The 24,759-nt window shown below is 36.6% G+C and overlaps 1 protein-coding gene across 4 annotated transcripts in view; it reads right to left on the reverse strand.

Moving 5' to 3' along the window:
* The window catches only part of LOC107588448 (phosphofurin acidic cluster sorting protein 2-like), a 73,354-nt gene continuing 48,595 nt past the window's right edge, over positions 1-24,759 (reverse strand). The window contains exons 8-25 of one of the 4 annotated variants that reach the window (XM_016276541.1): positions 23,796-23,855; positions 20,164-20,312; positions 19,631-19,724; positions 17,990-18,076; positions 15,579-15,715; positions 11,838-11,976; positions 11,628-11,732; positions 10,557-10,663; positions 10,267-10,421; positions 8,408-8,518; positions 8,203-8,305; positions 7,654-7,686; positions 3,987-4,029; positions 2,936-2,978; positions 2,715-2,856; positions 1,796-2,019; positions 1,602-1,715; positions 1-228 (exon numbers count right to left, since the gene is read on the reverse strand). In XM_016276541.1, coding sequence (XP_016132027.1) covers positions 113-228; positions 1,602-1,715; positions 1,796-2,019; positions 2,715-2,856; positions 2,936-2,978; positions 3,987-4,029; positions 7,654-7,686; positions 8,203-8,305; positions 8,408-8,518; positions 10,267-10,421; positions 10,557-10,663; positions 11,628-11,732; positions 11,838-11,976; positions 15,579-15,715; positions 17,990-18,076; positions 19,631-19,724; positions 20,164-20,312; positions 23,796-23,855 — 1,962 coding nt within the window. In that variant the 3' untranslated portion in view covers positions 1-112. The remainder of the gene's footprint in view (positions 229-1,601; positions 1,716-1,795; positions 2,020-2,714; positions 2,857-2,935; positions 2,979-3,986; positions 4,030-7,653; positions 7,687-8,202; positions 8,306-8,407; positions 8,519-10,266; positions 10,422-10,556; positions 10,664-11,627; positions 11,733-11,837; positions 11,977-15,578; positions 15,716-17,989; positions 18,077-19,630; positions 19,725-20,163; positions 20,313-23,795; positions 23,856-24,759) is intronic. The other 3 variants (XM_016276542.1, XM_016276544.1, XM_016276543.1) reach the window with 3 other exon arrangements.

Consider the following 24,759-nt stretch of genomic DNA (forward strand, 5'->3'; position numbering starts at 1 on the left):
GCTACAAATATACCCCAGTGACTTAAAACTTAAGGTTTTGTGCTCCAGGGTCACATTTGTCTATTTTATCCCCATCTGTAAATTCCCCTCGCACTGAAGAAGCAACAACAGGTCACATTGGCTTGCTGTAGCCAAAGATTCCTACAGGGAAGTGTTTCACGTGAGTCGGCCACTGTGCGGCCAGCTGGAAAAACTTCACGTCGTGCCATTCGACGCCATCGATGGACACTGCAGAGACAAAGACGACAATATAAATGACTGCTGTGAGAAGTCACACAATAATATATCTAATAGAAAATACAGAATTACTATAAAAACACACTACAATCATATCTTATCCAGATTTTCAGTTCACCAAATCTAGTAGTAGAATATTACCAAAATATGTTTAATCATATTTCTGTCATGACAATTCTAGGAGGGACTGGCATGCAATGTACATGACAATGTCCATTTGACTTATAGCAGTGTCCAGTGTTTCCCATACATTGAGCTGTCGGCTCGTCACAATATCGAAACTGACCGCCACAAATAGACTTTCCGAAAGGCTTATACTTCGTTTAATAAAAAAATCGGCATCATATATCGGCTATCGGCTGCCCTGATTTCTAAATATCGGCATCGGCCAGAGAAAAACCCATTTCGGTCGTCCTCTACTGCACATATAACATATATGAATAACCCCCATAGCATACATGATCACCCCGTAGCAGATCAATACAGGTGGAGCTGGGGGAGGTGGAGGGTTTCTGAAGTGTGCTGCAACTGCTACAGCCAGTGCTATAGTGATAATGATGCCATTATGTCAGATTGAGTTTGACCTATCAGACTGCCATCTAGAGTTTCATGACAGGACTTTGGATTGAACCAAATTTCTTGATTGTTTCAATTTAACATATAACTGCACTACATGTTGAAATGTAGTATTTTTGATATAGCCTACTGTTAAAGACTTTGGGGTCATTAAGATTTTTTACAGTTTTTGAAAGAAGTCTCACGCTCACAGAGGCTGCATTTATCTGATCAAAAATATGGTAAAAACAGTCATATTGTAAAACAATATTACAATTTAAAATAACTATTTTCTATTGTAATGTATTTTTAAATGTAATTTATTTCTGTGATGCGCAGCTGAATTTTCAGCATCATTACTGCAGTCTTCAGTGTCACACGATCTTCAGAAATCAGTCTAATATGCTGCTTTGCTGCTCAAGAAGCATTTCTGATTATTATCAATGTCGAAAACAGTTGTAATTAATAAACCGTGATTCAGTATGTCTTGATGATTAGAAAGTTCAAATGAACCATATTTTTATTATTTGTAACATTATAATAATCTTTACTGACACTATCGGTCAATTTAATGCATCCTTGGTGAATAAAAGTTTTAATTTCTTAAAAATCTCTTACTGACCCCAAACTTGAGCTATTATTATAAAAGAAACCCGTTACATCCCACAATAAGGACCCATGCAACGTTTCACAACACAATTAGACAAGTTACCACAGGTTGGCAGTAGAGTACATCCAACAAATTACACTTTCACTTGAACTTCACTATATACTGAGGGTTGTGTAGGTTTGTGTCCGTGTTGGTTTACCCTTCAGCATGGTGTGCTGGTGTTTAGCGGTGCAGATGAGTCTGCTGATGCTGTCTATCACCTGACTCTTAGAGTCCACATCCTTCTCTTTCAGCTTCTTGCTCAGGAAAATCACTGAGAGTAGAAGGAAACCACATGTAAAGCAAATTAACCACATTCGCAGCTTTACGAGTCAGCAGCTCATTTTAACACACCTTTTTTGTTCTTCTCCTTCATGACAACGGTCATGGCCATTCCAGGAGGGGGTGTAGGCTCCCCTCCGTTGGGGATTCGCGAAACCTGCAGCGAGCGGAAGTTGCTCTTCAGTGTGTTCTTAATTAACACGTCTCTCTTCTCACCTTCTTTCTTCCTCTCTGCACCCTGTAGCGTCCAGTAGTCCACCTGAAGACCCATCACCTCCCCACCGGTGCCTGGAGAACTGCGTTTGAGATAGAAGTGTGAAGCAGATGTACAGTAAGAGGTTTCACGTTGATTTATCAATGCATCATTGTTTGATACATTTCTATTTCCAACCTCATTTGTGACCCTGGAGCACAAAACCAGTCATAAGGGTCAATTTTTTGAAATTGAGATTTATACATCATCTGAAAGCTGAATGAATAAGCTTTCCATTGATGTATGGTTTGTTAGGATCGCACAATATTTGGCCGAGATACAACTATTTGAAAATCTGTAATCTGAGGGAGCAAAAAAATCTAAATATTGAGAAAAATCATCTTTAAAGTTGTCCAAATGAAGTTCTTAGCAATGCATATTATTAATCAAAAATTACGTTTTGATATATTTATGGTTGGAAATGTACAAAATATCTTCATGGAACATGATCTTTACTTAATATCCTAATCATTTTTGGCATAAAAGAAAAATTGATAATTTTGACCCATACAATGTATTTTTGGCTATTGCTACAAATATACCCCAGCGACTTAACACTGCTTTTGTGCTGCAGGGTCACATTTCTCATTGAAATGGTTTACATTATGTTGTGTCTTTGCACTAAAGTTGGTAACACTTAATTTTTGTCTTGGAATAACTTTGGCAACAGGGATGAATGGTCATGTTAGACTCATCCTCAGGCTCTTTTCCTTGCGATATATATTGTCGCATACGTACCCTGCTCCAGAGAGACTGGCAGAAACGGAGGGGGATGACGGAGGGGTGGAGGTCATGTCTTTCCCGTACGGTGTTGCCGTCTGTGCTGGAGGTGAGGAGAGCATGTTCACACTGCCCACCATCACTGCGTCATCAGAGTCCACTGCCAGACGAAACGCACATCAGTCATGTTTCACTGCTGTTATTGTGTTCATTGTGTTCCTGACTCAAGCAAAACCTACCTGATGTAGATAAGCTGTGCTCCACAATTCCCACTTTCACCAACTGCAAGAAAATCCGAATCCTAAATTACATTTTTGTAGTATTTTCCGTATGCACAGAATACCCCCAATATACATCCAGCACTGTGCACAGTGCAATGCTCAAGACTTAAACATTTTTAACATGATGGAACCAACCGCTAATCATAACAACTGTGTTTTCTAACGTCTTGTTCTTGATCAATGCGATTTTATATAAAATTGGTTTGAAAAACCATATTTGTTTTTATAGAGGATAACTGGAAATGTACATATTATCACATTAACGATATGTACACATTATGCATACATATGTATAATGTCATACATAATCATGACAAGGTGTTACAATAATGTAAAAGAAATGTAGCATATCTGAAATGTGCCTTTACACAATACATGTACAATGTTTCAAATATTTCATTATATAGTATATACAATAGACAGTAACTGGTACATAATTTTCTCTACACAACTAACAATTTTGGTATAAAAGGTAACATAAAATTCACAAATGATGGCTGTGTAAAATCTTGTTTTCTACTCTTACAACTGCAAAACATATTGTTAGTGCTAATAATGGTTTGTTAATTGTTAAAAGTGGAGAACAAAAGCCTGAAACATAAAAAATTCTTGTTGCCAAAATTGTTATCTCTGAATACAAATTTGAGAGATTTCATTATTTTCCTGTAATAAACCTTACATAAACAACATTTTATAAAAGTAGATAACTTTGCTGGATAACTGCTGCTAAACATTTTTTAGGCTGAATGAGATACTAATATATTATATTATATTATATATATATATATATATATATATATATATATATATATTAGTGCTGTCAAAAATTTATTTATAATTAAAATAATATAAGAAATACACATATAAACACATTTCTCACTAGAACAAACATGGGATATGTGCCTCTATTGCTTTTGTAATGGGACGACCAAGTATATCTGTGGAAAGTGCCGCTGACACTTTACAACAACAACAACAGAGAGGAAATGAAAGAGAAAGCATTTCTCACCCCAATGAATGGGACAAACTTCTGGCAGGAGTCTTCGTCAGGGCTGTGGAGGTCAAACAGGAGGGAATGGTTAGCACAGGGCTGACAGGATGTGTAATGTTAAGCTGTCAGTGAGGGCGGATGGTCTGAGAAATGCGTGTGAAGTCGCTGGGGTGTGGGGGGTGAGAATGGGGGTGTCAGATCAGATAGTGTGACACAGAGTGCTGTGAGGCCACAGAGAGTGTGAGGGCTCATGCCATGAGAGGACACTGGGATAGCTTCTTACATCCTCCACCAATCAGGGGGGTGTAAGGCTGCAGGCTATGGGGGCGCTTCATTATTGAACTCATTGTTATATAATCTTCCGTGACTCCTCCCAAGAGTCATCTACAACTGACAGAAGCTGCTCACCAACACTCAAGAAACCAGAACACAAGGAACTTCCAAGATTCTGAACTTAGTCGATTGTAATTGACAAAAACAGAGCCGGCACCGAGTTGTCTCCTGTAGCCGGACTTGACTATAAACATAGAGTCTGATCCACATTGCAGCTTTTTTAGGTCAAGAATCATCTACTTAGATGGGATGTCTGACCAACATGTACCATGACCAATCACAACTGAGAAAGCTCTCTGCTTCCAGACATCTACTTGAGTTCTCAAATAAAACTTAAAAAATTTGAAACCTTGAACCCACAAACTCCACTAACTGGGTTCATATCTTTTAATGGTGTGAGCACACCAAAAGCAAAATAAATTATTCATGCAAGTAGATTACTATGGAGTCCCACACATGGCATGCAGGGAAAAAATAGTAGGCTAAATCGTGTGCACAATTTATTATTTCGTTCCCTCGATTTATATATTGTGCGCACGATTTACGAATCCGTTCCCTCGATTTATATATTGTGCGCACGATTTACGAATGCGTTCCCTCGATTTATATATTGTGCGCACGATTTACTATTTCGTTCCCTAGATTTATATATTGTGCACACGATTTACAAATCCGTTCCCTCGATTTATATATTGTGCGCACGATTTACAGATCCGTTCCATCGATTTATATATTGTGTGCACGATTTACCAATCCGTTCCCTCGATTTATATATTGTGCGCACGATTTACTATTTCGTTCCCTAGATTTATATATTGTGCACACGATTTACAAATCCGTTCCCTCGATTTATATATTGTGCGCACGATTTACAGATCCGTTCCATCGATTTATATATTGTGCGCACGATTTACGAATCCGTTCCCTCGATTTATATATTGTGCGCACGATTTACTATTTCGTTCCCTCGATTTATATATTGTGCGCATGATTTACGAATTCGTTCCCTCGATTTATATATTGTGCGCACGATTTACTATTTCGTTCCCTCAATTTATATATTGTGCGCACGATTTACGAATTCGTTCCCTCGATTTATATATTATGCGCACGATTTACGAATCCGTTCCCTCGATTTATATATTGTACGCACGATTTACGAATCCGTTCCCTCGATTTATATATTGTGTGCACGATTTACGAATCTGTTCCCTCGATTTATATATTGTGCGCACGATTTACGAATCCGTTCCCTCGATTTGTATATTGTGCGCACGATTTACGAATCCGTTCCCTCGATTTATATATTGTGCGCACAATTTACGAATGCGTTCCCTCGATTTATATATTATGCGCACGATTTACGAATTCGTTCCCTCGTTTTATATATTAGGTGCACGATTTACGAATTTGATCCCTCGATTTATATATTATGCACACAATTTGCGAATTTGTTCCCTCGATTTGCTAAATCGTGCACGTGAATTATAAATCGAGAGAGCGAATTAGTAAATTGTGAACACGATTTAGCAAATCAAGGAAACAAAATAGTAATCGTGTGCACGTTTTAGTACATCGAGGGAACGAATTAGTAAATCGTGCGCACGATTTATTTATTTTTTCTTGCATGTTATGTGCGGGGCTCCGTAGATTACATATAAAGTAATTTGACTTTGTTTGTAATCTACTCGCACAAATAATTAATTATGCGAATTCATGACGCGACGTGAATAACGCGAACTGAATTGGCGGTTGTATCAGAAAATGGAGGAGAGCATTACGAGATGTTTTAATTTGCACAAGTGACACGAAAAACATCCCGCGAGTAATCTAGAGCGATAACGCGATGCAAATATCCACTTTGCTTTAGGTATGCACACACCATAAGAGTTTCCTCTTTTAAAATACATGTGCCAGGTTCTCTGCCATTTTTAAGAATTTAAAAATATTTTATAATATATTCCTTTATACATTGAATACAACTTAATCATTACTTTAAAATAGTAATTCATCATTTTAAAACAACACTTTTTTTTTGTTTAGAGTCGCACCACATGACATCACATTTATTTAATTAATAATTATTTGGTATTTTAAGAGACTTATTGACTTGTACAAAAAGTAAATCTCTCTATGACATGATTTCCTGTTTTATTTGTTTTCCCTGCATGCTTAATTGGTCACACCGCATGACTTTGACTTCAGCAAACTTCTCAAACATTAAACGCTTTCGCTTTTGGAAATTAGAAACTTTGAGACTTTTGATTTGCTTGGCCAAGGGGCATAAACAAAATTGTAAAATGCGCATTCAAGAACATCTTATCAATTCTCAAAGAGTGAAATCAAGTTCCGCCCTACATTTATTTTCCTCGCTGAATGTCCTATTTCACTTAGAACATGTAATACACAACATTTCAGAAATAAAATGGGTTCTGAACACTGTTTAACGTTTATTTTAGGCTCTGCTCTGATGCGTCAGCTAATATGATTGTAAAATGATGGGTTTGGAGTTATTGTTGATATTTTAATGTGGTCTGATGATACACCATAACAATCTCTGCTTTCCATTCTCACTTCATTAATTTCTCTTAGTTGTCTCTCTATAGGTGTTTTATCACGTTCTGTACCCCTGGGTTTCTCTCTGTATATCTCCCTTCATCTTTCTCTAGTTTGTTCTGCTTCAAAGTGATAATTGGTTCCTTTTTCCTTCCTTCTTCAGACTATCACAGATTTATGTTCCAGTCAGTGTGTGCGTGTACTTCGTTATTCATCCATTATATGGATATTTGTTTTTCACAGGACTAATTTAGCACAGTCTGCAAGTGATAAAAACAGGATTCTTCGTTCCTTTTATTCCCAAATCCTTCCAAAGCCTGTTCTTATAAGAAGGCATTTAGCCAACGCTTTGGGACACAGGCAACTACCATGCTTGTTTTTTTAATAGCAAGCAGCTAAAATCAAATTTACTATTAATAAGGTGATCACATTAATGAAATTGAGAATTGAGAAACTTGGCAAGTAACAAAAATTCAATCAAAATAATCATAACATTTTGCATATAAACACTTGCAGGTATGAACCTGTGATCTTTCAGTTACCACATTTTAACCACCCTAATACACTCGTCTCTTTTCAAAGTTTGTCACCATCTCTTATCTCCAAACCTGTCAAACTCAAACCAAACTAAATCAGTTAAAGACACAAAAGACTGAATCATGAACACAAAGCACACAGTGAGCAAAAACTAGTAGTCACGCAGACAGGTGTGTGTGTGAGGTTAACATACTGAGAGCATGAGCGATTTAAACCACAGCAAACATTAAAACGTCAACCCAAACACACGATTAGGTACCTGATGTAAAAATCAAAATACAAACTTCTCTTCCTTGAAGGCAAAAACAAAAGACCAAAGCATAACGGTTACTGCGCCATCCTCAACACACGCCCACTTCTCAATGACAAAATAAAACCAGATCAAACAAACGAGTGACATAACAAAAAAAAAGAAAATGCAAGTGCAGCTGATTGTTTGATCTACTTTATTGACTAATTGGCGATAATGATTATGATACCCATAGTAATTCATAGAGATCTTATAAAATGTCAAAAACAAAACAAATAATTTTTTTTATTTTGCATTAAAACAAACAAGGTTTTGCATTTAAGGTCCATTAAGATTATTTTATTTATTGCTTAAATTCTCATTGCTGCAGTGTATCTGCAAAATTGTACTTTTCTGTTATCATCAATGATGATTTTCAGTACATTCTGGGTTTACGACACACTTTATACAACTGTATTTTGGCCAGATGGTGCACAAACATACACTACATTTAAGCATAACTGAAACATGCCACATCATTAATCAGATATTCTCAAGCACACATACACAAGACCATACCTTTTTTGTTTATAGGTGAGCATTGCTTCAGAAATAGGGAACTGGTGGGAGAGATTGGCTCCAGACAGATATTGCGAGACACGACCGGCCACATCAATATTATCTGTAGAAAGTTTTAAACATCGCACGCATTAAGTACCAGCATCAAATCAGACAACAAAGGCATGAAATCATCTGAAGAGCCCATATTAGCAGACACGCTAACCTGAATTAGGAGCTTCTAGCCTCCCGAACACGTCCCTCCATCCGGTGTCCATGAAGATGTTACTGAACTTGCTGTCAAATGTTGAGATGTACTTAGCCAGTGGATGACAACCTGATCAAAAACAAAGTACATTTTGCTCACACTGAAGATATACCTTTCACATCAGACCAAAGTCCAAAATAAACACTCACTAAACACCAAATAGGACTACAAACTGACGCATAAATAATCCCTGCAGCTGGGTGCAAACTCTACTGGGAACATAATGCATGTTTTAATTGAATTGAGTGAATCCTCCCATTAAGCCACCAAAACAGATTTGTCACAAAATCTGTCTTTATGTTTTTCTGAAACATACAGTTTTACTGAGGGAGGTGTATATGTGACCCGTCCTGGCAAAATGAGTCACAATGAGTTATTTTTATTTGTACATTCTCTATTAAAAGACCTTCAAAAGGATGTATGATTTTGTTGGAATCGGACGAAAAATGACTTGAGCTACACCTGTCTGAAGTCAGCAAAGTCAATTTAGAGAAAAACTGATTTAACGTTTTCTGAAGGATCCAAAGCAAAATCACCCCAGCAACATTACATCTTTCCCCCCACTTCTTTTCTTAATAATCATTACTAGATTAAAAATCACACACACTTTGTTGTCATAAATAAGAACCGATGCAAAAAAACAAAAACAAATATAAGAAAGAATCAAGTGTATAGTGTATTACTTTTGTCATTTTACATCTAAACAAAAACATTCAAGTACGAAAAACAAAAAGTATATCACTTGTGTTTATTACAAATAAACTGATTATTAAAACTACAAAAGCAGTTCAATCAAGAGCAGCGAGTGATTCACTCTTTTATTGTCTGATTAACATTGTGACAGACGCCTATATTAAGACATAGTGCATCTAATATAATGTTACACATCCGATGTTTTTCCCCAACAGTTCCCCAAACATTCACTTAAGGCATAACAGTTTATGTTTGCATCAATACTGTAATTCTGTGTATTTCTGTATATTTATGGGGACTGTGTGCCGTCGGTGTCTGTCGTCTTTATGCATGCGCTACGGATGTCAATCAGTGCGAGAAGAAAACTCGTCCCAGAAAATGTACAAATAAAGATACTTTTAGATGTTTAATTACTATTTGGAGCATTGGGATTGCTAGACGAGGGCCTAATGAACACATTTTTGTGAAAACCTCAAATTCGACCAAAATCAAAAATTTGCCTGTAGCTCAAAATTTGTATTATTACTATTATAAAATAAAGCAATAAGCCCCGTGAAGCCATGGTTTACAGTGAATTTATAACAGCTAAGGGGCGTTGTTAGACGCGAAGCGAAGCTAACACCCTTAGCTGTTATAATTTCACTGTAAACCATGGCTTCACAGGGTTTATTGCTTTTATAAAACGGTTATTCGATATACGTAGTTAGGTTTCACAGAATAAAACAGAGCAAATAAAGTGTAATGATATTTATAAAAACAAGTATTCTTCCACCAAACAATGCAGCTCCTCAGAAACAGTTGTGGTTCCAACAAAGTGGTTGTCGAGCAACACACAAACGTAAACAAAGGTGTATGTTTGTAGAGTATTTTACAACAGCTTCGAACATGGCTCAACCAATCAGAATCAAGGACCGGAACTATCCGTTTTATAATAAGTAGAGCATTCCGACTCATTTTGCAGCACAGGTCACATATGAAAAACAGCTATAAAACCCATTGTAATTAGCATATTATACAATATATATATATATATATATATATATATATGAAAAAATAAAACAAATAAATTCATATATTTTGAGAGATCATTTTGGGACGGGCTTCAGATGCTTTATTCAGCTTACCAACAGGAATGACTAGAAACCGAATGTAGCTCAACCAATCGGGTGTCTTGTTGGCGAGCTGCTCCACAAAGCAGCGAAGGACCGAGCTGAGGTAACTCTGATCGCCCGCCACTGCCACTTTAATGGTGGGTGGTGTTTGTGCATTGCAGTTGCAGCTGACACAATGACAAAAATGAGAGATGCAAAATATCATGCTCAAGTTCTCACAGAAATACCCACTCGATTAATGTTCTGACTTATAAAGCGTGCTAGGGTTTATTTGTGTATTGTGAGCACACAGTGGGGCTTACAATCGTTGAATCCTGGTGACGATGGTGTTGAAGGCGGCCTGAACATCTGCGGGGGAGACGGTGGACACAATAGGCTGCTTGTGCTCCTGAAGAATCTCATTCAAATACTGCCACAGAAACAGAGTTCACGGCTCAAAAAGCAGCACGAAGGAATTAGTGTGAATGCTAAAGAGACAGTGTGAATGAAAACAAGTTATGACAACTGTGATGTGCATAATGGCTATCCCTGCGGGACACATCAGCCTCGGGGAAGGACGAATGTCCAAATAAATCCAAACAGACAAGACAAGTGATAAAAACAGTTTGTATCCCCAGGTTAATGCGTCAGTCCTGTTATCATCATAACCATCTCTCATTAAAATAATGTACTATTCAATAAATCAAGTGAACTCTGAGACAAGTAAATCAAGGACAAGTCTCCTCTTTTCTTTTTATAATTATAACTCTCTTATAACTCTGATATTGCTTTGAAGGCATCATTGTATCCAAATTGTAGAATACTAATAAACACTAACATCTAACACTAATCCACTAACTTACTTACATAAATAATTTACTTACTTGACTACAGAAGTTGCTAAAAATCTTTTAAACTTGACTTTACAAAACCAACTTTTTATGGAATAACTCTAAAATACACACACACACACACACACACACACACACACACAAAAAAGTTTTCTTAAGTGGTAATATTCTTTACTTTTCTTTTTACTTTAATTGGCCATTTTCTTAATCTTCTTTTTTTCTGTTTTCCACTTAAAAATGTTGAAAAATACTTTCAAAACATCAAAATGATATGCTTTCTTGAGATGAAACATTACAAGACATAATAGGAACATAATATACCAAATGTACCAAAATGTAGTAAGGTTTACGGTTAAAACAAGAAATTATTTGCCAATACGGTAAGAAAAATGTAACTTAATATGAGCTAAATTCTCTGAAATGTGTTATCTCATTACACAGTTTTGATTCTCTATTACATTTTATGTTGTTTTAGGATGTTTCAGTACTTTTATTGGAAAACTAGACAGACACACAGTGTAAAAAGCAGTGTTAAAAACACACCTGTCCCTGCCAGTCTGTAGTGTTAATGAGAATGATATTCTCCGGCAGATGTTCGTCAGAGTTCAGGATCTGGTTGAGTTGATCATACACTGATTTCCTCGGGACCTGCGACAGGAAGAACGTCAGGTCAGAAAATGAGCACTCGTATACACAAATCAGTCTTCCAGTATTTCCTTATTCTTATCCCGGCAGACACAAACACACACTTACACAAACCTGCGTGATGAGCCTGGAGTCTGGCGAGGTCTCGCTCTCGATGCTGCTGGTGCGATCGCTCTGAGCTTTGGAGTTCTGTCTGTCTTTCATGGATGTGCTTCGCGGACGTCGCTGCAGCTTACTGTCTGTTTTACTGGCCACCCAACAAGGAGAAAGACATATTAGCATTGCTGGTTACTAGACATTTTTGGCAAGCTGGAAAACCAAGCTAAAACCTGCTGAAGGCAAAGGTCTGCTGGTTTCTAGATGGTGATTGATGCGCTGGATTGGATATAAATGTACAATATTCAGCTCAGATGAGGAACACTTCACGGTTGTTATTTCAGTCCGAACTAAGATCTGTAGCACTGTAATAGAGTTGATCGTGCATCACAATTCGTGGCATCTTCTGCCTCCCAAGGCACCACAGAAAGAAGCTAAAAAGAGGCGAGTCAGTGATGCACTGTTGCGTTCCACATTTCCTAAAGTGTCTGTGTCTTAATGAGCTCATTAGCCAATGCAAACACACACATATGCCGTCTAGCAGAGGCTTGTGAGAACAACCAACTAGAAAACTACATGGAAGAACAGACGACTTGATGTTGTGATGGACCACTAGAGAAATATGACAGATGGGTGTTTCTTCAACTGAGCACTTTCGGTCCTGTGGAGTTTTAGAAAATAAACTTGCTTAAAATGCACTTTTCACACTCGCTGGTTTAAAGTCGGCATGAAATAAACATTTACCTTACTTGGTAAATGCATGATATTGATCTTATTGTGAATGCAACTGCATTCAATCAACAGACTTCTCTTTGGCGACATATTCTATGCCAGACTTTAGTTTACTTAAAACCCATTCCTTTCTACAATTGACCGCAAGCTCGGATTTGGATCATCTCCATTCAATCAACAACTGATGAATAGAACCAAGTCCCTGCCCTGTTTTTTCCCAATATCCATTTCACTCTGATGTACATCACAATATTGAAGAAAAGATGTTTTGCTACTTCGGTTTCATTGTGACTTTTAAATTTTCAGGGCAAAATTGTAGTGCCAATCTTATTGGATGGTCAGAGTTTTTCGCAGGCGAAAACAAAAAATGTCAACAACCCTGTTGGTAAATCGTTGGCATGCAAATATTGGTGTCAGTCTAAACAGATGAATTGCCACCAGTTCATTCAATATAAAATTGTATAAGGGCAAAATTGTTGGTTGGGGGGACAAAACTGCAGTTGTAATTTGTGTAAAGCTTAATCTAAATTTTCATAAAATAAATATATAAATGGTTTGTCTATTTCACTGTTTAGCTTATTTTTTTTTTATGATATTTTTTTTTTATGTTGTACAGATTGTAAGGACAATGGTAAAACAATAACATTTTACTGAATTTTTTTTAAAAATTATAATGGCATCTATAAAAAAGATATATATATATAAAAAAAGTTGTAATCTGTTAATTTTACTGTTCCGTAAAGGCCTACTGACACCAGCATGAATATTCAGCACAAAAATTTGGTCAGATTTTCACTTTTAAGATGTGTCTGTTCAGACCAGTGCATAAAAAAATGAATGAAAATGCAGTTTCACTCTCTGACAGTAGGTGGCGCTTACATTAAAGCAGACACATCTCTGGGATGCAAAACATTGCACAACTTTGTTTAACATTCACTTGTCACAGGAAGACAAGACACAGCCAGCTCCAAATTCTATTTAGCAAGAGTCTGTTTGTGAGCGTCAACTAAATCATAGTTTTATGCAACAGCAGCAGCTCTGGGCTCGTAGTGTTAATTTTGTCAGCCATTTATTAATTTAGTCTTAGTCTAAGTCCTGCGTCAAATCTACTTTTTAGTTATATTTAGTTAATTATATTTAGTCAACTTGTCCTGTTTTTGTTCAGTCAAGTTTTAGTCGACTAAATGTCTGAGCATTTTAGTTTAGTTTCAGTCAATGAAAACTTTTTTCGTCATGCTGTATAATGGTTACACTGATTAAAAAATATATATATTTTGCTCAAAATGATAACCACAATGACTGTTGCCATTTGAGAAATGTATTTTTGCATTTTAATAGAAGTACTGCACTTTCACCAATAAGCCCAAATCAGTAGAATGTGGACTCATATACATGGTTTATTTTAATAATAATAATAATAATAATAATAATAATAATAAAATGTATCCTTTTAATGGAGAAGTTGTGATTTGGGAATTTAAACTCTTGATATCTGGCAACCACAAACATGAAAGCTTGTGTACTCATTTTTTTGACAAAACAAAAATTTTATTTTTTAAATTACATTTTAGTCTCGTTTTTATCATCAATGATATTGCATGTTGAGATTGTCATAGTTATCTTTTATTTACCTTATTGTCATCTCATTTTCCTCATGAGAAAAAAGCTTGTCAACAAACATTTTTCGTAATTTCTTTCGTCAACCAAAAGTGCAAATCTTATTGGTTGGCCAGAGTTTTTCACAATGCAATGGAAAAAACAGTTTGCACCGTGTTTTCGCACTAAACATTTGCCATCTGTAGTAGAGGTCTTCACGGAGGACCCGAGACCCGAGGACCCGACCCGGGATCCGTACGGCTTCGGGGCTATATTTTAAATGGTCAGCCAGGTCCCTGGCTGGGTCCCAATCTATTACTTTGGGTCACGGGTCTGTTTAACATTGTGTGTAATACCCGAGTCGATAGGACTCGGAGAACACCCGGCCGTTATCAGAGACAGTCAGTGCTGTGCGTGTGTTGTTTTGTAACTTTCAACTTGTAAAATTAGGATGAGAAAAGTGTAAAAAGAGTCGGTAATTTGAAATCGGTGAAAAAACAAAAACACGAGCGACGTCATCAGAAGCAGGGTGGGTGGAGTTAATGCACACGCACGGTGATAATGGATACCTTCATGAGTGATGTGAGTTATTATTGATTATTTTTTAAATAATATTATGAATGAACCGTCTTGTTGTTATATCTAAAATTTTTGCTCAGACTCGGCTCAGAGAGCACAGAGATGATAGCAAATAAGTAAAGCTAACATCAGCAGCCATGGCACTGGACGAGCAATCGTTATTATAATCCAAATGGGCAAACAGTCTAGATTATTATGCAAGTTAACTCGAGATACAAAAAATGCAAAACTGCAAAGTCGCATTTGTCATCCGTCACCGTGACAGCAAGTGGACTTTTGAATCTGGAATAATGAGTGGATTACGCATTTCAATTGGCAAGAGAGGAATAAGACGGATGGAACTTTCTTGGCAAGGAGGATTGTGTGCATCACAGTCAGGTACAAGGGAGAAGGCTTCTTACATTAGGCAAGACAAAAAGTTAAATTTTCGCAACTTGTTTATTTTTTCAGATGTATTTCCAAGAAAAAAACATCGTCTTATATTCGGGTCAATACGGTAATTGACGGTCCGCGTCGGTTACGGGTAGTACATTTTTGACATTTCTCGGTTCTGCATGGGCCCGGGTCCAACTTTCAAAATAATAGACGGGTCCAGGTCGGTTCAGTGTAGCACATTTACGGGTCTCTTCGGATTTGGACCCGTGTAGACCTCTACTATGTAGTTAAAGAAACACCCAGATGTAAGAACATCTGCTAGGACTATTATTAAATTCAACAGCGAAAACTGCATAAGAGGGGATTGTTCAGACAGAAAAAAGGGGAGTTTGAGAGTAAGAGAGAGGTTGCAACAGAAAACAGATAGAAAGGAAAAGCAGGAAGGCAAGAATAGAAGGTCGCGTGTGTTACCTAGGCGACATGAGAGTCTGCGACTCAGCCTTGCAGAGTTTGCCCACCGTTCCTGCTAATTTCTCTGCACTCACGTCCCAGCTCATGCTGGCTTCACATGATGCCACGCCGCCGCCCACCTCGTCCTCCACCAGCTCCTGCGTGGAGAGATAAACATCAGACGTGAACATATATCACTCTCTTCAAGGGCTCGCGCGGCCGTGAAAATTGTCATGTTGCCGTGGCAACGGCCACTTATCCACAAAGCAGAATTGCGGTGTGAGTGTGTGTGTGACTTCAACACACTAGATACTGTTAGGACTGATTAAGTGTGCGACAGACCACAGCCTTGAATTATCAGCAGTCAGCGCACAAAAACAATAAAAACAGGACGGCCCTTATGAAAGAAGGATAGAGCCTCTTCTACTGAAGATAAAATTGACTTTTCCATTGTTTGAAGAAAATGTGACCGGTGATTGCTTGCATGAAACTTGACACCACAATGCTAGGGTGTTCTGAGTGGTTGCTAGGGGTGTGCTAAATGGTTGCTAAGTGGTTGCTTACTGGCCCAAGTCTTCCAATATGATATTCCGGTCTATAGATATGAATTGGAATTTTACGAGCTAGATGCTGAAGTTTAATATTTATTAGTAGTGTTGTTATTGTTAACCAGTGGACAGCGGATTTGTACTTTGTTATCTTAATTAAGTAAAGACATGTCTGCATTTTTTCATGTCTTTTTACTTTTGATACTAACATGGATAGTTCACCCAAAAATGAAAATTACCCGTTGATTTTATCACCCTCAAGCCATCCTGGGTGTACATGACTTTACTTTTTCAGATGAATACAATCAAAGTTCTATTTAAAACATGTCCTCGCTCTTCCAAGCTTTATAATGCCAGTGAATGGCTGTTGAAATTTTGAAGCCCAAAAAAGTGCATCCATCCATCATAAAAAAGTGCTCCATAGATTCCAGGGAGTTAATAAAAGGCCTTCTGAAGTGAATTGATGCGTTTGTGTAAGAAAAAATATTCATATTTAAACTTTACAAACAGTAATCTCTAGCTTTCACGAGAGAGTGGCGTTTCAGTGGATTATGTAGGACAAAGGTGTAGTGTAAGCTATTATCAGTGAGAATATGCTAGTCTTGCGAGAACCAGGTTTTGTAAACAGCAAAGGAAAGCCAGTCTCCTCTTGGCTTATATTAAAATCATCCAACATTTTTCTTGACAAATCCTCATTTTGTACTTCTAATGTGTGGCCGGTGTTTTGTTTTGCTCTCTCCTCTGGAGAAATGGAGTGAGTTTAATTTTTGGGTGAGTTATCCCTTTAAGTACATTAAAATCAAGTACGTCTGTACTTTTACTCAAGTAAAATAAAAAATGAGTTATAATGTTATAATGACTTATAATTTCATTAAGGTTCATTAAACTGTACTTTTACTCAAGTACTTGATTTGTGTACTACATCCACCACTGTTGTTAACTAAAACTACAACTATGAAAATATTATTTGTTAACTTAAATAAATCTGAATCAAAATAATATATTAATATTAGATGGAACACTTAAATGAAAATGAGAAATGTTGCCTGGGCAACTAACTGAAATAAGTTTAAATACTAAAATTACTAGTACTAAAACTGAAAGAAAGCTGAATAGAAATATAAAAAATGTATACAAATAACAAAAGCACATAACAAAATTACTAAAACTAAAATTAAAATGAAAGCTAATTCAAAATATGAATAAGTATTATAATAGTATATACTGTAAATAATACTAAAATAACCCTGATACTCTTGTAATGTAAAGGGATAAACATTAATAATTCTGATTCTTAATAAACATAATTTCTGACCCACAGAAAATAGTTGAAAAAGTAAAATAAAAAACATTTACAAAAATGATTCATATTAATATTACATTTGTGTACATGACATTGTTTTGTCATTATGACATTGTCTATGAGCTCTAATGCTTGATCGATTTGGTCTGTCCAACAGACAGCAGAATTGTTTGGAAAAGTCATTATGAAAAATGTAAATAATGACAAACAGGCCTATAAGTTTATAGGACAAACAGGCCTATAAACAACATTTTCAAGTCCCACATGGATGCACTGTATTTGTTGGCTCTGTCTCTCTCTCCTCCCATCTCTCTAAAAGTGCCTCATTAGGGCTGTTATTGTGGTGATGCTGGGTATTAAACACATTTAAACACTCACACATGGTTACTCTTCACTTTAAACAGATGTGAACTGATAGGGACAGATAGAACCAATAGTAATCAACAGAAGAAAAGAAAGAAAAGTAAATAAACTACATCACCTATATATCTACACAGTAATCGATATTCTACAGTATTTCAGAGAGCAGTGTAAAAATTGCTGTATGTTACATGTATAGAAATGCAGAAATTGTCACTGACCCCAGCTGCCGAGTCCACCACTGTAGGGTCATCCGGATTTCTGCCACCCATTACCCTGTTCTTATCCACTGTTAACAGATCGCCACCCTGCAAACACACACACGCACAGAAACAAAGAACAATAGTGAGCATGGGGTTCACGCTTTGGTTCTGCGAGTATTTTCCCATTTCCTCCAGACCCATCTGAAAGAGAAGTACACTATTACTTATTTTAGAAGCAATATATTTTAAAAGAACTTAAGTGTGAACGGAATGCAATGATTTCTGGCACTTAACTGCATGTTAATTGCAATTAAATGAAAATATGTGTTATAGCTTAAAATGATATTAAATTCAATTAGTTGAACTTTAGAGTACTTTTTTGGCCGACTTGTAGGACATGTAGTAATCTCTGTAACTTAATCTTAAATGCAATTTCATAATTACTTCTATTGACTTTGAAATATAGTTAAAGTGCTACTGAATGTACTGACAAACATTTACGGTAAACAAATATAAATTGTGTCTAAAATATACTTTGCAAAATTGTACGTCATGATTTAAAAAATATTTTAATTACACATTTGTAAAAATTATGTTGCAGTTTAGTACATTTAAAATTATATTAACGCTTAAACATAATATTGATATTATAATATAAATTATAATCAAGTGTTTTACATGTGCTATATAGCATGTTAGACAACACATCAGAATAAGTGTGCTTCTTTAAAGATTATTAAAACTGTACTGAGGAGTGTTAAGAAACAGTCCTTAAAAGTGTACTCTCTTGAAGTACACTTAAGTGGCCTTTTATATCATTAACATTATATGCGAAAATATATACTTTGAAGATTTGAAGTACATAACAAGTGCACATTCAATACAATTAAGTGCACTTCTTTTCTACAAGGGTAGGGATGCAAAAAAAAATCTTTAATGAAGAGTTGCAAGAAATGAACCAAACAAAGCAGCTCTGAGATCAATCACAACACTACAAGCTTAGATTAGATTTCTTTTAATAGGGGATTGAATTTCTCATCCCATGAAGCATTGTGAATGACATCATGGAATCAAAAAGCACAATATATTAATTAGGTATAATATACCACATATTTGAAGTTGTGTATATTTCCATATTTACAAATAAGAAGTTTAAAAATGTATAGAATCAGTATCATTTGCAATTTTTTATAGGAATAGGTGGTCACTCCCGAAATCTTCAGCTTTGGTTCCGCTTCGATGGTAATAGTGACTTAAACACATTTTTTTAATGAATTTGAATTCGTACTGATTTGTAGCTTCTACAAAAGCATATATCATCAGTTAACAACCTTGGAGTCTAGGTCTGTATTTGAAAGTTTATACATTATCATAAAAAAAAAAATCTCCCCTGGAGAGACAATGAATGGGATTACACTATTTTCTCACAAAGGCAATATGTATTTACTACATGTTTTGTCAAAACTGATTTATGATTTATGACTATGATCTGTCCTGTGACAGATGAGTTTGACTTGACTTTGCTTAGATTTATAAGGAAAAAATTGTGAAAATTTATATGAAATATACAATATACAACCAACAATGGCATGTTCTGTGTTTGCATTTGTTTAGGCAGAATAATACTGATAATACAAGCATTCAAAATGTCAGACATACAGTGGAGGTGGGCTCTCTCGGCTGGCTCTTCTGACTGTGCAAACTGCCGATCTCCGTCTGTGAGCTGGAGTGAGACATTCCCTCAAAGAACGGCCTTGAGTGGAAAACATACACACGTTAAGGATATAAAAACAGTCTTAGAGCCAAGAGTTGGATTTCATGGTCAGCGATCCAGTATCAGTGAAGTTTTCCTCAGTGTTTTTTAAGAGGCATTTACACTGGCGGCGATTTGCAAAGACAGAGCAACTGGAAGTCGTTCACTTTGACTAAGAGTCAACAAGACAGTGGACGATTACCAATAAGAGTAGAGCATCTAGAAGTAGGAACGGCCAAGGAAAAAAGGGAAAGTTGAAATAACTTACAGAACTTCACAAAGTGAAATATATCCACAAGGATATCTAGTTTGCTCGCTACTAATTGTCTCTGAATATTTGTCAAAGATTCAATTTCATGAAATGATGTGATTTTGAAAATGGCTTGACATTTTTGTGTGTAATATGCATCAGACTAGCGTTATGAGTCACGACTCTTACTTTAATTTGGGTTTGGGAGTGCTGAGAAGACTCTCGTTGTCCTCCATCTCTGGGCCACTGTCGATCTGGTTATAAACCTCCAGACTGTCATACAGAAGATCCAAATCTTCAACCTCCTGCGTCTGATCAACTGGGTCTGAGTCCAAGACCTTTTTGAGCCAGCAAAATATAAATAAAATGTAGATATTAGAGCCCGACCGATATGGGTTTTTTGGGGTCGATACGATACCGATATTAGGGAGTAAAAAAAGGCCGATATCGATATATCGGCTGATATTCTTTGTGTATATTATAGTACTGTACCAGTCAAAAGTTTGGACACTTTCCCATTCGTGTGTCCAAACATTTGACTGGTACTATATATAGAATACAGTATATACATAAACAGAATATATATGCATAAACACATTTTTTGCAATGATCACTCAAATGGGGTGATCAAACACTTATAATGACGTGACAAAGATATGTAATGATTGATACAGGGCATTTAACAATTTAACAATAAACTTTATCCAAAATGAGTCTGACATCAGTGCACTGAACAGTAAAGTTGAAGTTTATTCAACTTTAAATCAATTGAATTCCATTCAGCTTTATTCCGTTGAAGTTTAGTTCACTTCGTAACATTCATTCACGGATTTGCACTACTGTCTCCACACACAGATTCAACTTACTAGAGAAGTGTGAAGTGTGACATAATATACCTCTGTAAATAAATATAAATTCATGTCTCGCGCACTTTAATGCCCTTTGAATGTAACGTGTACGTTTCCCTTGGAACTGGAATCATGGCAGAATTTCATATGAAGTCCACTTCGCAGGGCACTTACGGTCGAATAAGACAACGCTTGAATGCTGCTGCCTGAACAAGAGACCTCCTTACTGAAGTGAAAGTATTGGTATGTCACTATTTCGCGAACGCGCCGGTGGATCTCCACCAAATTTGGGGGATCCCTTCAGCTCGAGGAGCCCTCTCGAACACCCCCCTCCACGCGTTGGTAGCCCCCCGGGATCGCTAGATCGGTCGGCGTCGGACTGCGAATTTAACCACCCGTAACTCCCAAACCCCGGGGGCTATCGACACGGGGGTGGTCTGGTTTGAAAGAGGGCCTTGAGTCATACACTCGATTCGTGTTCGAGAGGGTTCCTCGAGCTGAAGGGATCCCCCGAATTTGGTGCGGATTCACTGCGCCTTTAAGGAGATATGGCCATTCAAATTTTCAATGGTTTTCCATAGACTTAAGCTTTAAAGCGTTTCATCCATGTCACCAGTAGCAAACAATGGAGCACGCTCTGCTGGACAAACTAAGTAATTACACCATTCACGCATTTTATCTGCGTTATATGTTCTGTAAACAAAAATGTTCATATCGGCGGCATATTCGCCGATACCGATATATCGGCGACAGGCTCATATCGGCCGATAATATCGGCTAAACGATATATCGGTCGGGCTCTAGTAGATATGTATGAAATGTAAGTAAATCTCATAAGAACATGAACAGGTCACATTTCAAACCAAATTGACTTCATGACGATTTAAACAAATTTGCCCCCAGTAATTATCATTGCCGTAATTTAAAAAATCTATTATTTTTTAAATTGTAGTATATGATTTTCTGCCTTTAATTTATGCCAAACAAAAACATTACAGTATTTTATATTATAGTTAATGTCAAATTACTATAAAACCTTAATAAGATGGGGTTTTTTTGTAATAAAATGTGACTTGAGCATAATTTGCCCATTTTAAAAAGCCAACATGTGCTGAAAAACCAGACATTCAGTGCAATCTTTTTCATCCAGAATTTTCACAGGACAGTACAATCACCAGTAATGACCCATTCCTACTATAAAATGCATCTCCTCAGGCAGCTGAGACTAAAAGACAGAAAGAAGTTCATCGTGTAAAAGTAAATGAAAAACAGAAAGAGGATAAGAGATGGTCTGAAAGTAAAGGGTGCATATGAATGATCATCCTAATAATGAGAATTTATAAGAATTTACACTATTGTGCTTCTTTTCCAAGATAAAAAAGCTAATTTCACTCTTTTTATATATTAAAGGGTTAATTCACCCAAAAATGAAAATTCTGCCATTAATTACTCACCTTCATGCCGTTCCAAACCCGTAAAATCCGTTCATCTTCGGAACACAAATTAAGATATTTTTGATGAAATCTGATCCTTCATAGACAGCAACTCAACTGAAATGTTCCCAGGTCCAGAAACGTAGCAAGGACATCGGTAAAACAGTCCATGTGACATCAGTGGCTCAACTTCAATTTTGTGAAGCTACGAGAATACTTTTTGTGCGCAAAGAAAACAAAAATAACAACTTTATTCAACAATTCTTCTCCCCCAAGTTACTTTCTTCTGCCATTTTGGAGAGTAAAATTATGCATGTGTGCATTTTCTCCTAAACATAAACAGCGTTGAAGTTGAGCCACTGATGTTGCATGGACTGTTTTGCCGTTGTCCTTGATACGTTTCTGGATATGGGAACATTTCAGTTGTGTTGCTGTCTATGGAGGGTAAGAGAGCTCTCGGATTTCATCAAAAATATCTTAATTTGTGTTCCGAAGATGAACAAAGGTCTTACGGTTTTGGAACGACATAAGGGTTAGTAATTAATGACAGAATTTTAATTTTGGGGTGAACTAACCCTTTAAGTGCTGCATTGTGTTCACAACGGGATCCATCCTTTATAAGTGGACACTGATTTAAAATGTGTCAGCACACAAACAAACTTTGTTAGCATTGTTTTGCTCCACTATCCCTGCTTAAAAAAACTTAACACTAACTTGGCCAGGACAGAAGACCAGCTAAACCAACTTAAACCAGCAAAACACCAAAGAGTGATTTTACTCAGTTGTGCATCAAATTAATGTTATAGTATGGTTTGCATTGCTATGAAAGGTGGTCAATGTTTTCTCAAAAAAAAAAGGTAACCGAAAAGCTGTGATTTAACTGCGGTTGGATATTCCCAAAAGTGAAGTCATTTTTTCAACTGTCAATCACAGGTGTTTTGAAATACGCTACATATTTGAGACACACCCAAAGTGAGGTATTGCATTGACAAGCCCATGTTGGCAATGCTACTCATGGGAACAGCCTGCCAATGCAATAAAAGTGTGTCATCACCCTGAATCAGGAAGTTGCTGGAATGATTGCCAAATAAATCTGGATCATTTCCTGTAGGGTTTGGATAACGGAATGTGGCAGCCAAGGCAAGAGGACGAGGAAGTCAAAGAGCTAAACGGCTATCAACTAACAAGCTTAGACTCTAACAATGAGACCACAAAGCTACTTAAATCTTGCCTGCAGGCTCTAGAAACATGTAAGTCATGACCCCATAACTTGTCCTCTCGGAGCAAAGCAGTAAGTTAAGTTTTAGAAGAGATATACATCACATCTTACACTGCAAAAATCAAAGCTCCTCTCACATTTCAGCTACTAGATTAAAGACCAAGTCCCAGGGCTGTTTTTATAAAGGTTGAATTTCATGGCTGAAGTGATTTTTTGATTACAAAGCACAGGACCGCAAAGTAGAGAGTGGAGGGTGTAGAACTTCAGGAAAACATGTAATTCTCTTTGTTGCAACTTATGAAAGACAAAGAAAATTCTCACCTCATCAGATACTTTGAATCTCTTCAGGAGAGCAACAAACTTCTGCTTGAAATTGGGTTGCTATAAAGAAATTGAGAGAATATGTCGTCAAGGACTTCTGAGTTGCAACTGTTCAATGCAATACATGTTATAATCACAGTACAAAAAAGTATGGTACATAAAACAGTACAATTATTGTACTTTTTGGCATGCGTTTTAGTTGAGACAGTAAAATAGGTAAAAGCAAAAGACTAAATGGAAAAAAAATAGCATAAACCATTTTTGGTCCAACTTTTTATTAGGCATCCTTAACTGCTATGTATTTGCATCCAAAAATTATTAGGTAAAACAAACTTATGTTGTATCGCTAAACAATCTTGCTGCTAACAATTGCAGTTATGGGCAGGTACAGTTAATTTTAAGAGTTGGGGTAAAGTCAACAGTGTAATTATGGATGTAATTAAATGCAGGTATTTTGTAAATATAAGTACAGTGTAATAACATGTATGTGCACAATTAGTGCACTGTATCATATAATTAACTTTAAATGCTAGTACATAGTAGTTAGACACTTTAAAAATGTGCTTCAGAAAAGTGTAAGGAGATCTATATTAGTGTCGCTCTAGTTTACACATTGATCCTGGGTTTGTGTTCCTGATGTGTTTCTGATGGTGAGCTTTGCTTAAGAGGATTAGAACATCACCTTCTATGACTTTCTGTGAACTAGATCAGTGTTTCCCAATCTTTTTTTAGTTGCGGTACCCTTTGGAAATTTTAACAAACTTGTGGCACTCTACAAAATGAATTTTGTCACAATATTTGAATTTCTAACTTCGATATGATAATTTGAAAAGTATAGATATTCGGTACAGCAGGGAAGAACTGCAGATTATAATGTCATACAGATATTTTAAATTTTATTTTTGTCCATCAATGGTGGCAATCAGTAGGCTAATTTCTAATGAAGATACCAATTTATATGACA

Source organism: Sinocyclocheilus grahami, unplaced genomic scaffold, assembly GCF_001515645.1.
Source record: "Sinocyclocheilus grahami isolate Dianchi unplaced genomic scaffold, SAMN03320097.WGS_v1.1 scaffold103.1, whole genome shotgun sequence".
NCBI classification, from domain to species: Eukaryota; Metazoa; Chordata; class Actinopteri; order Cypriniformes; family Cyprinidae; genus Sinocyclocheilus; species Sinocyclocheilus grahami.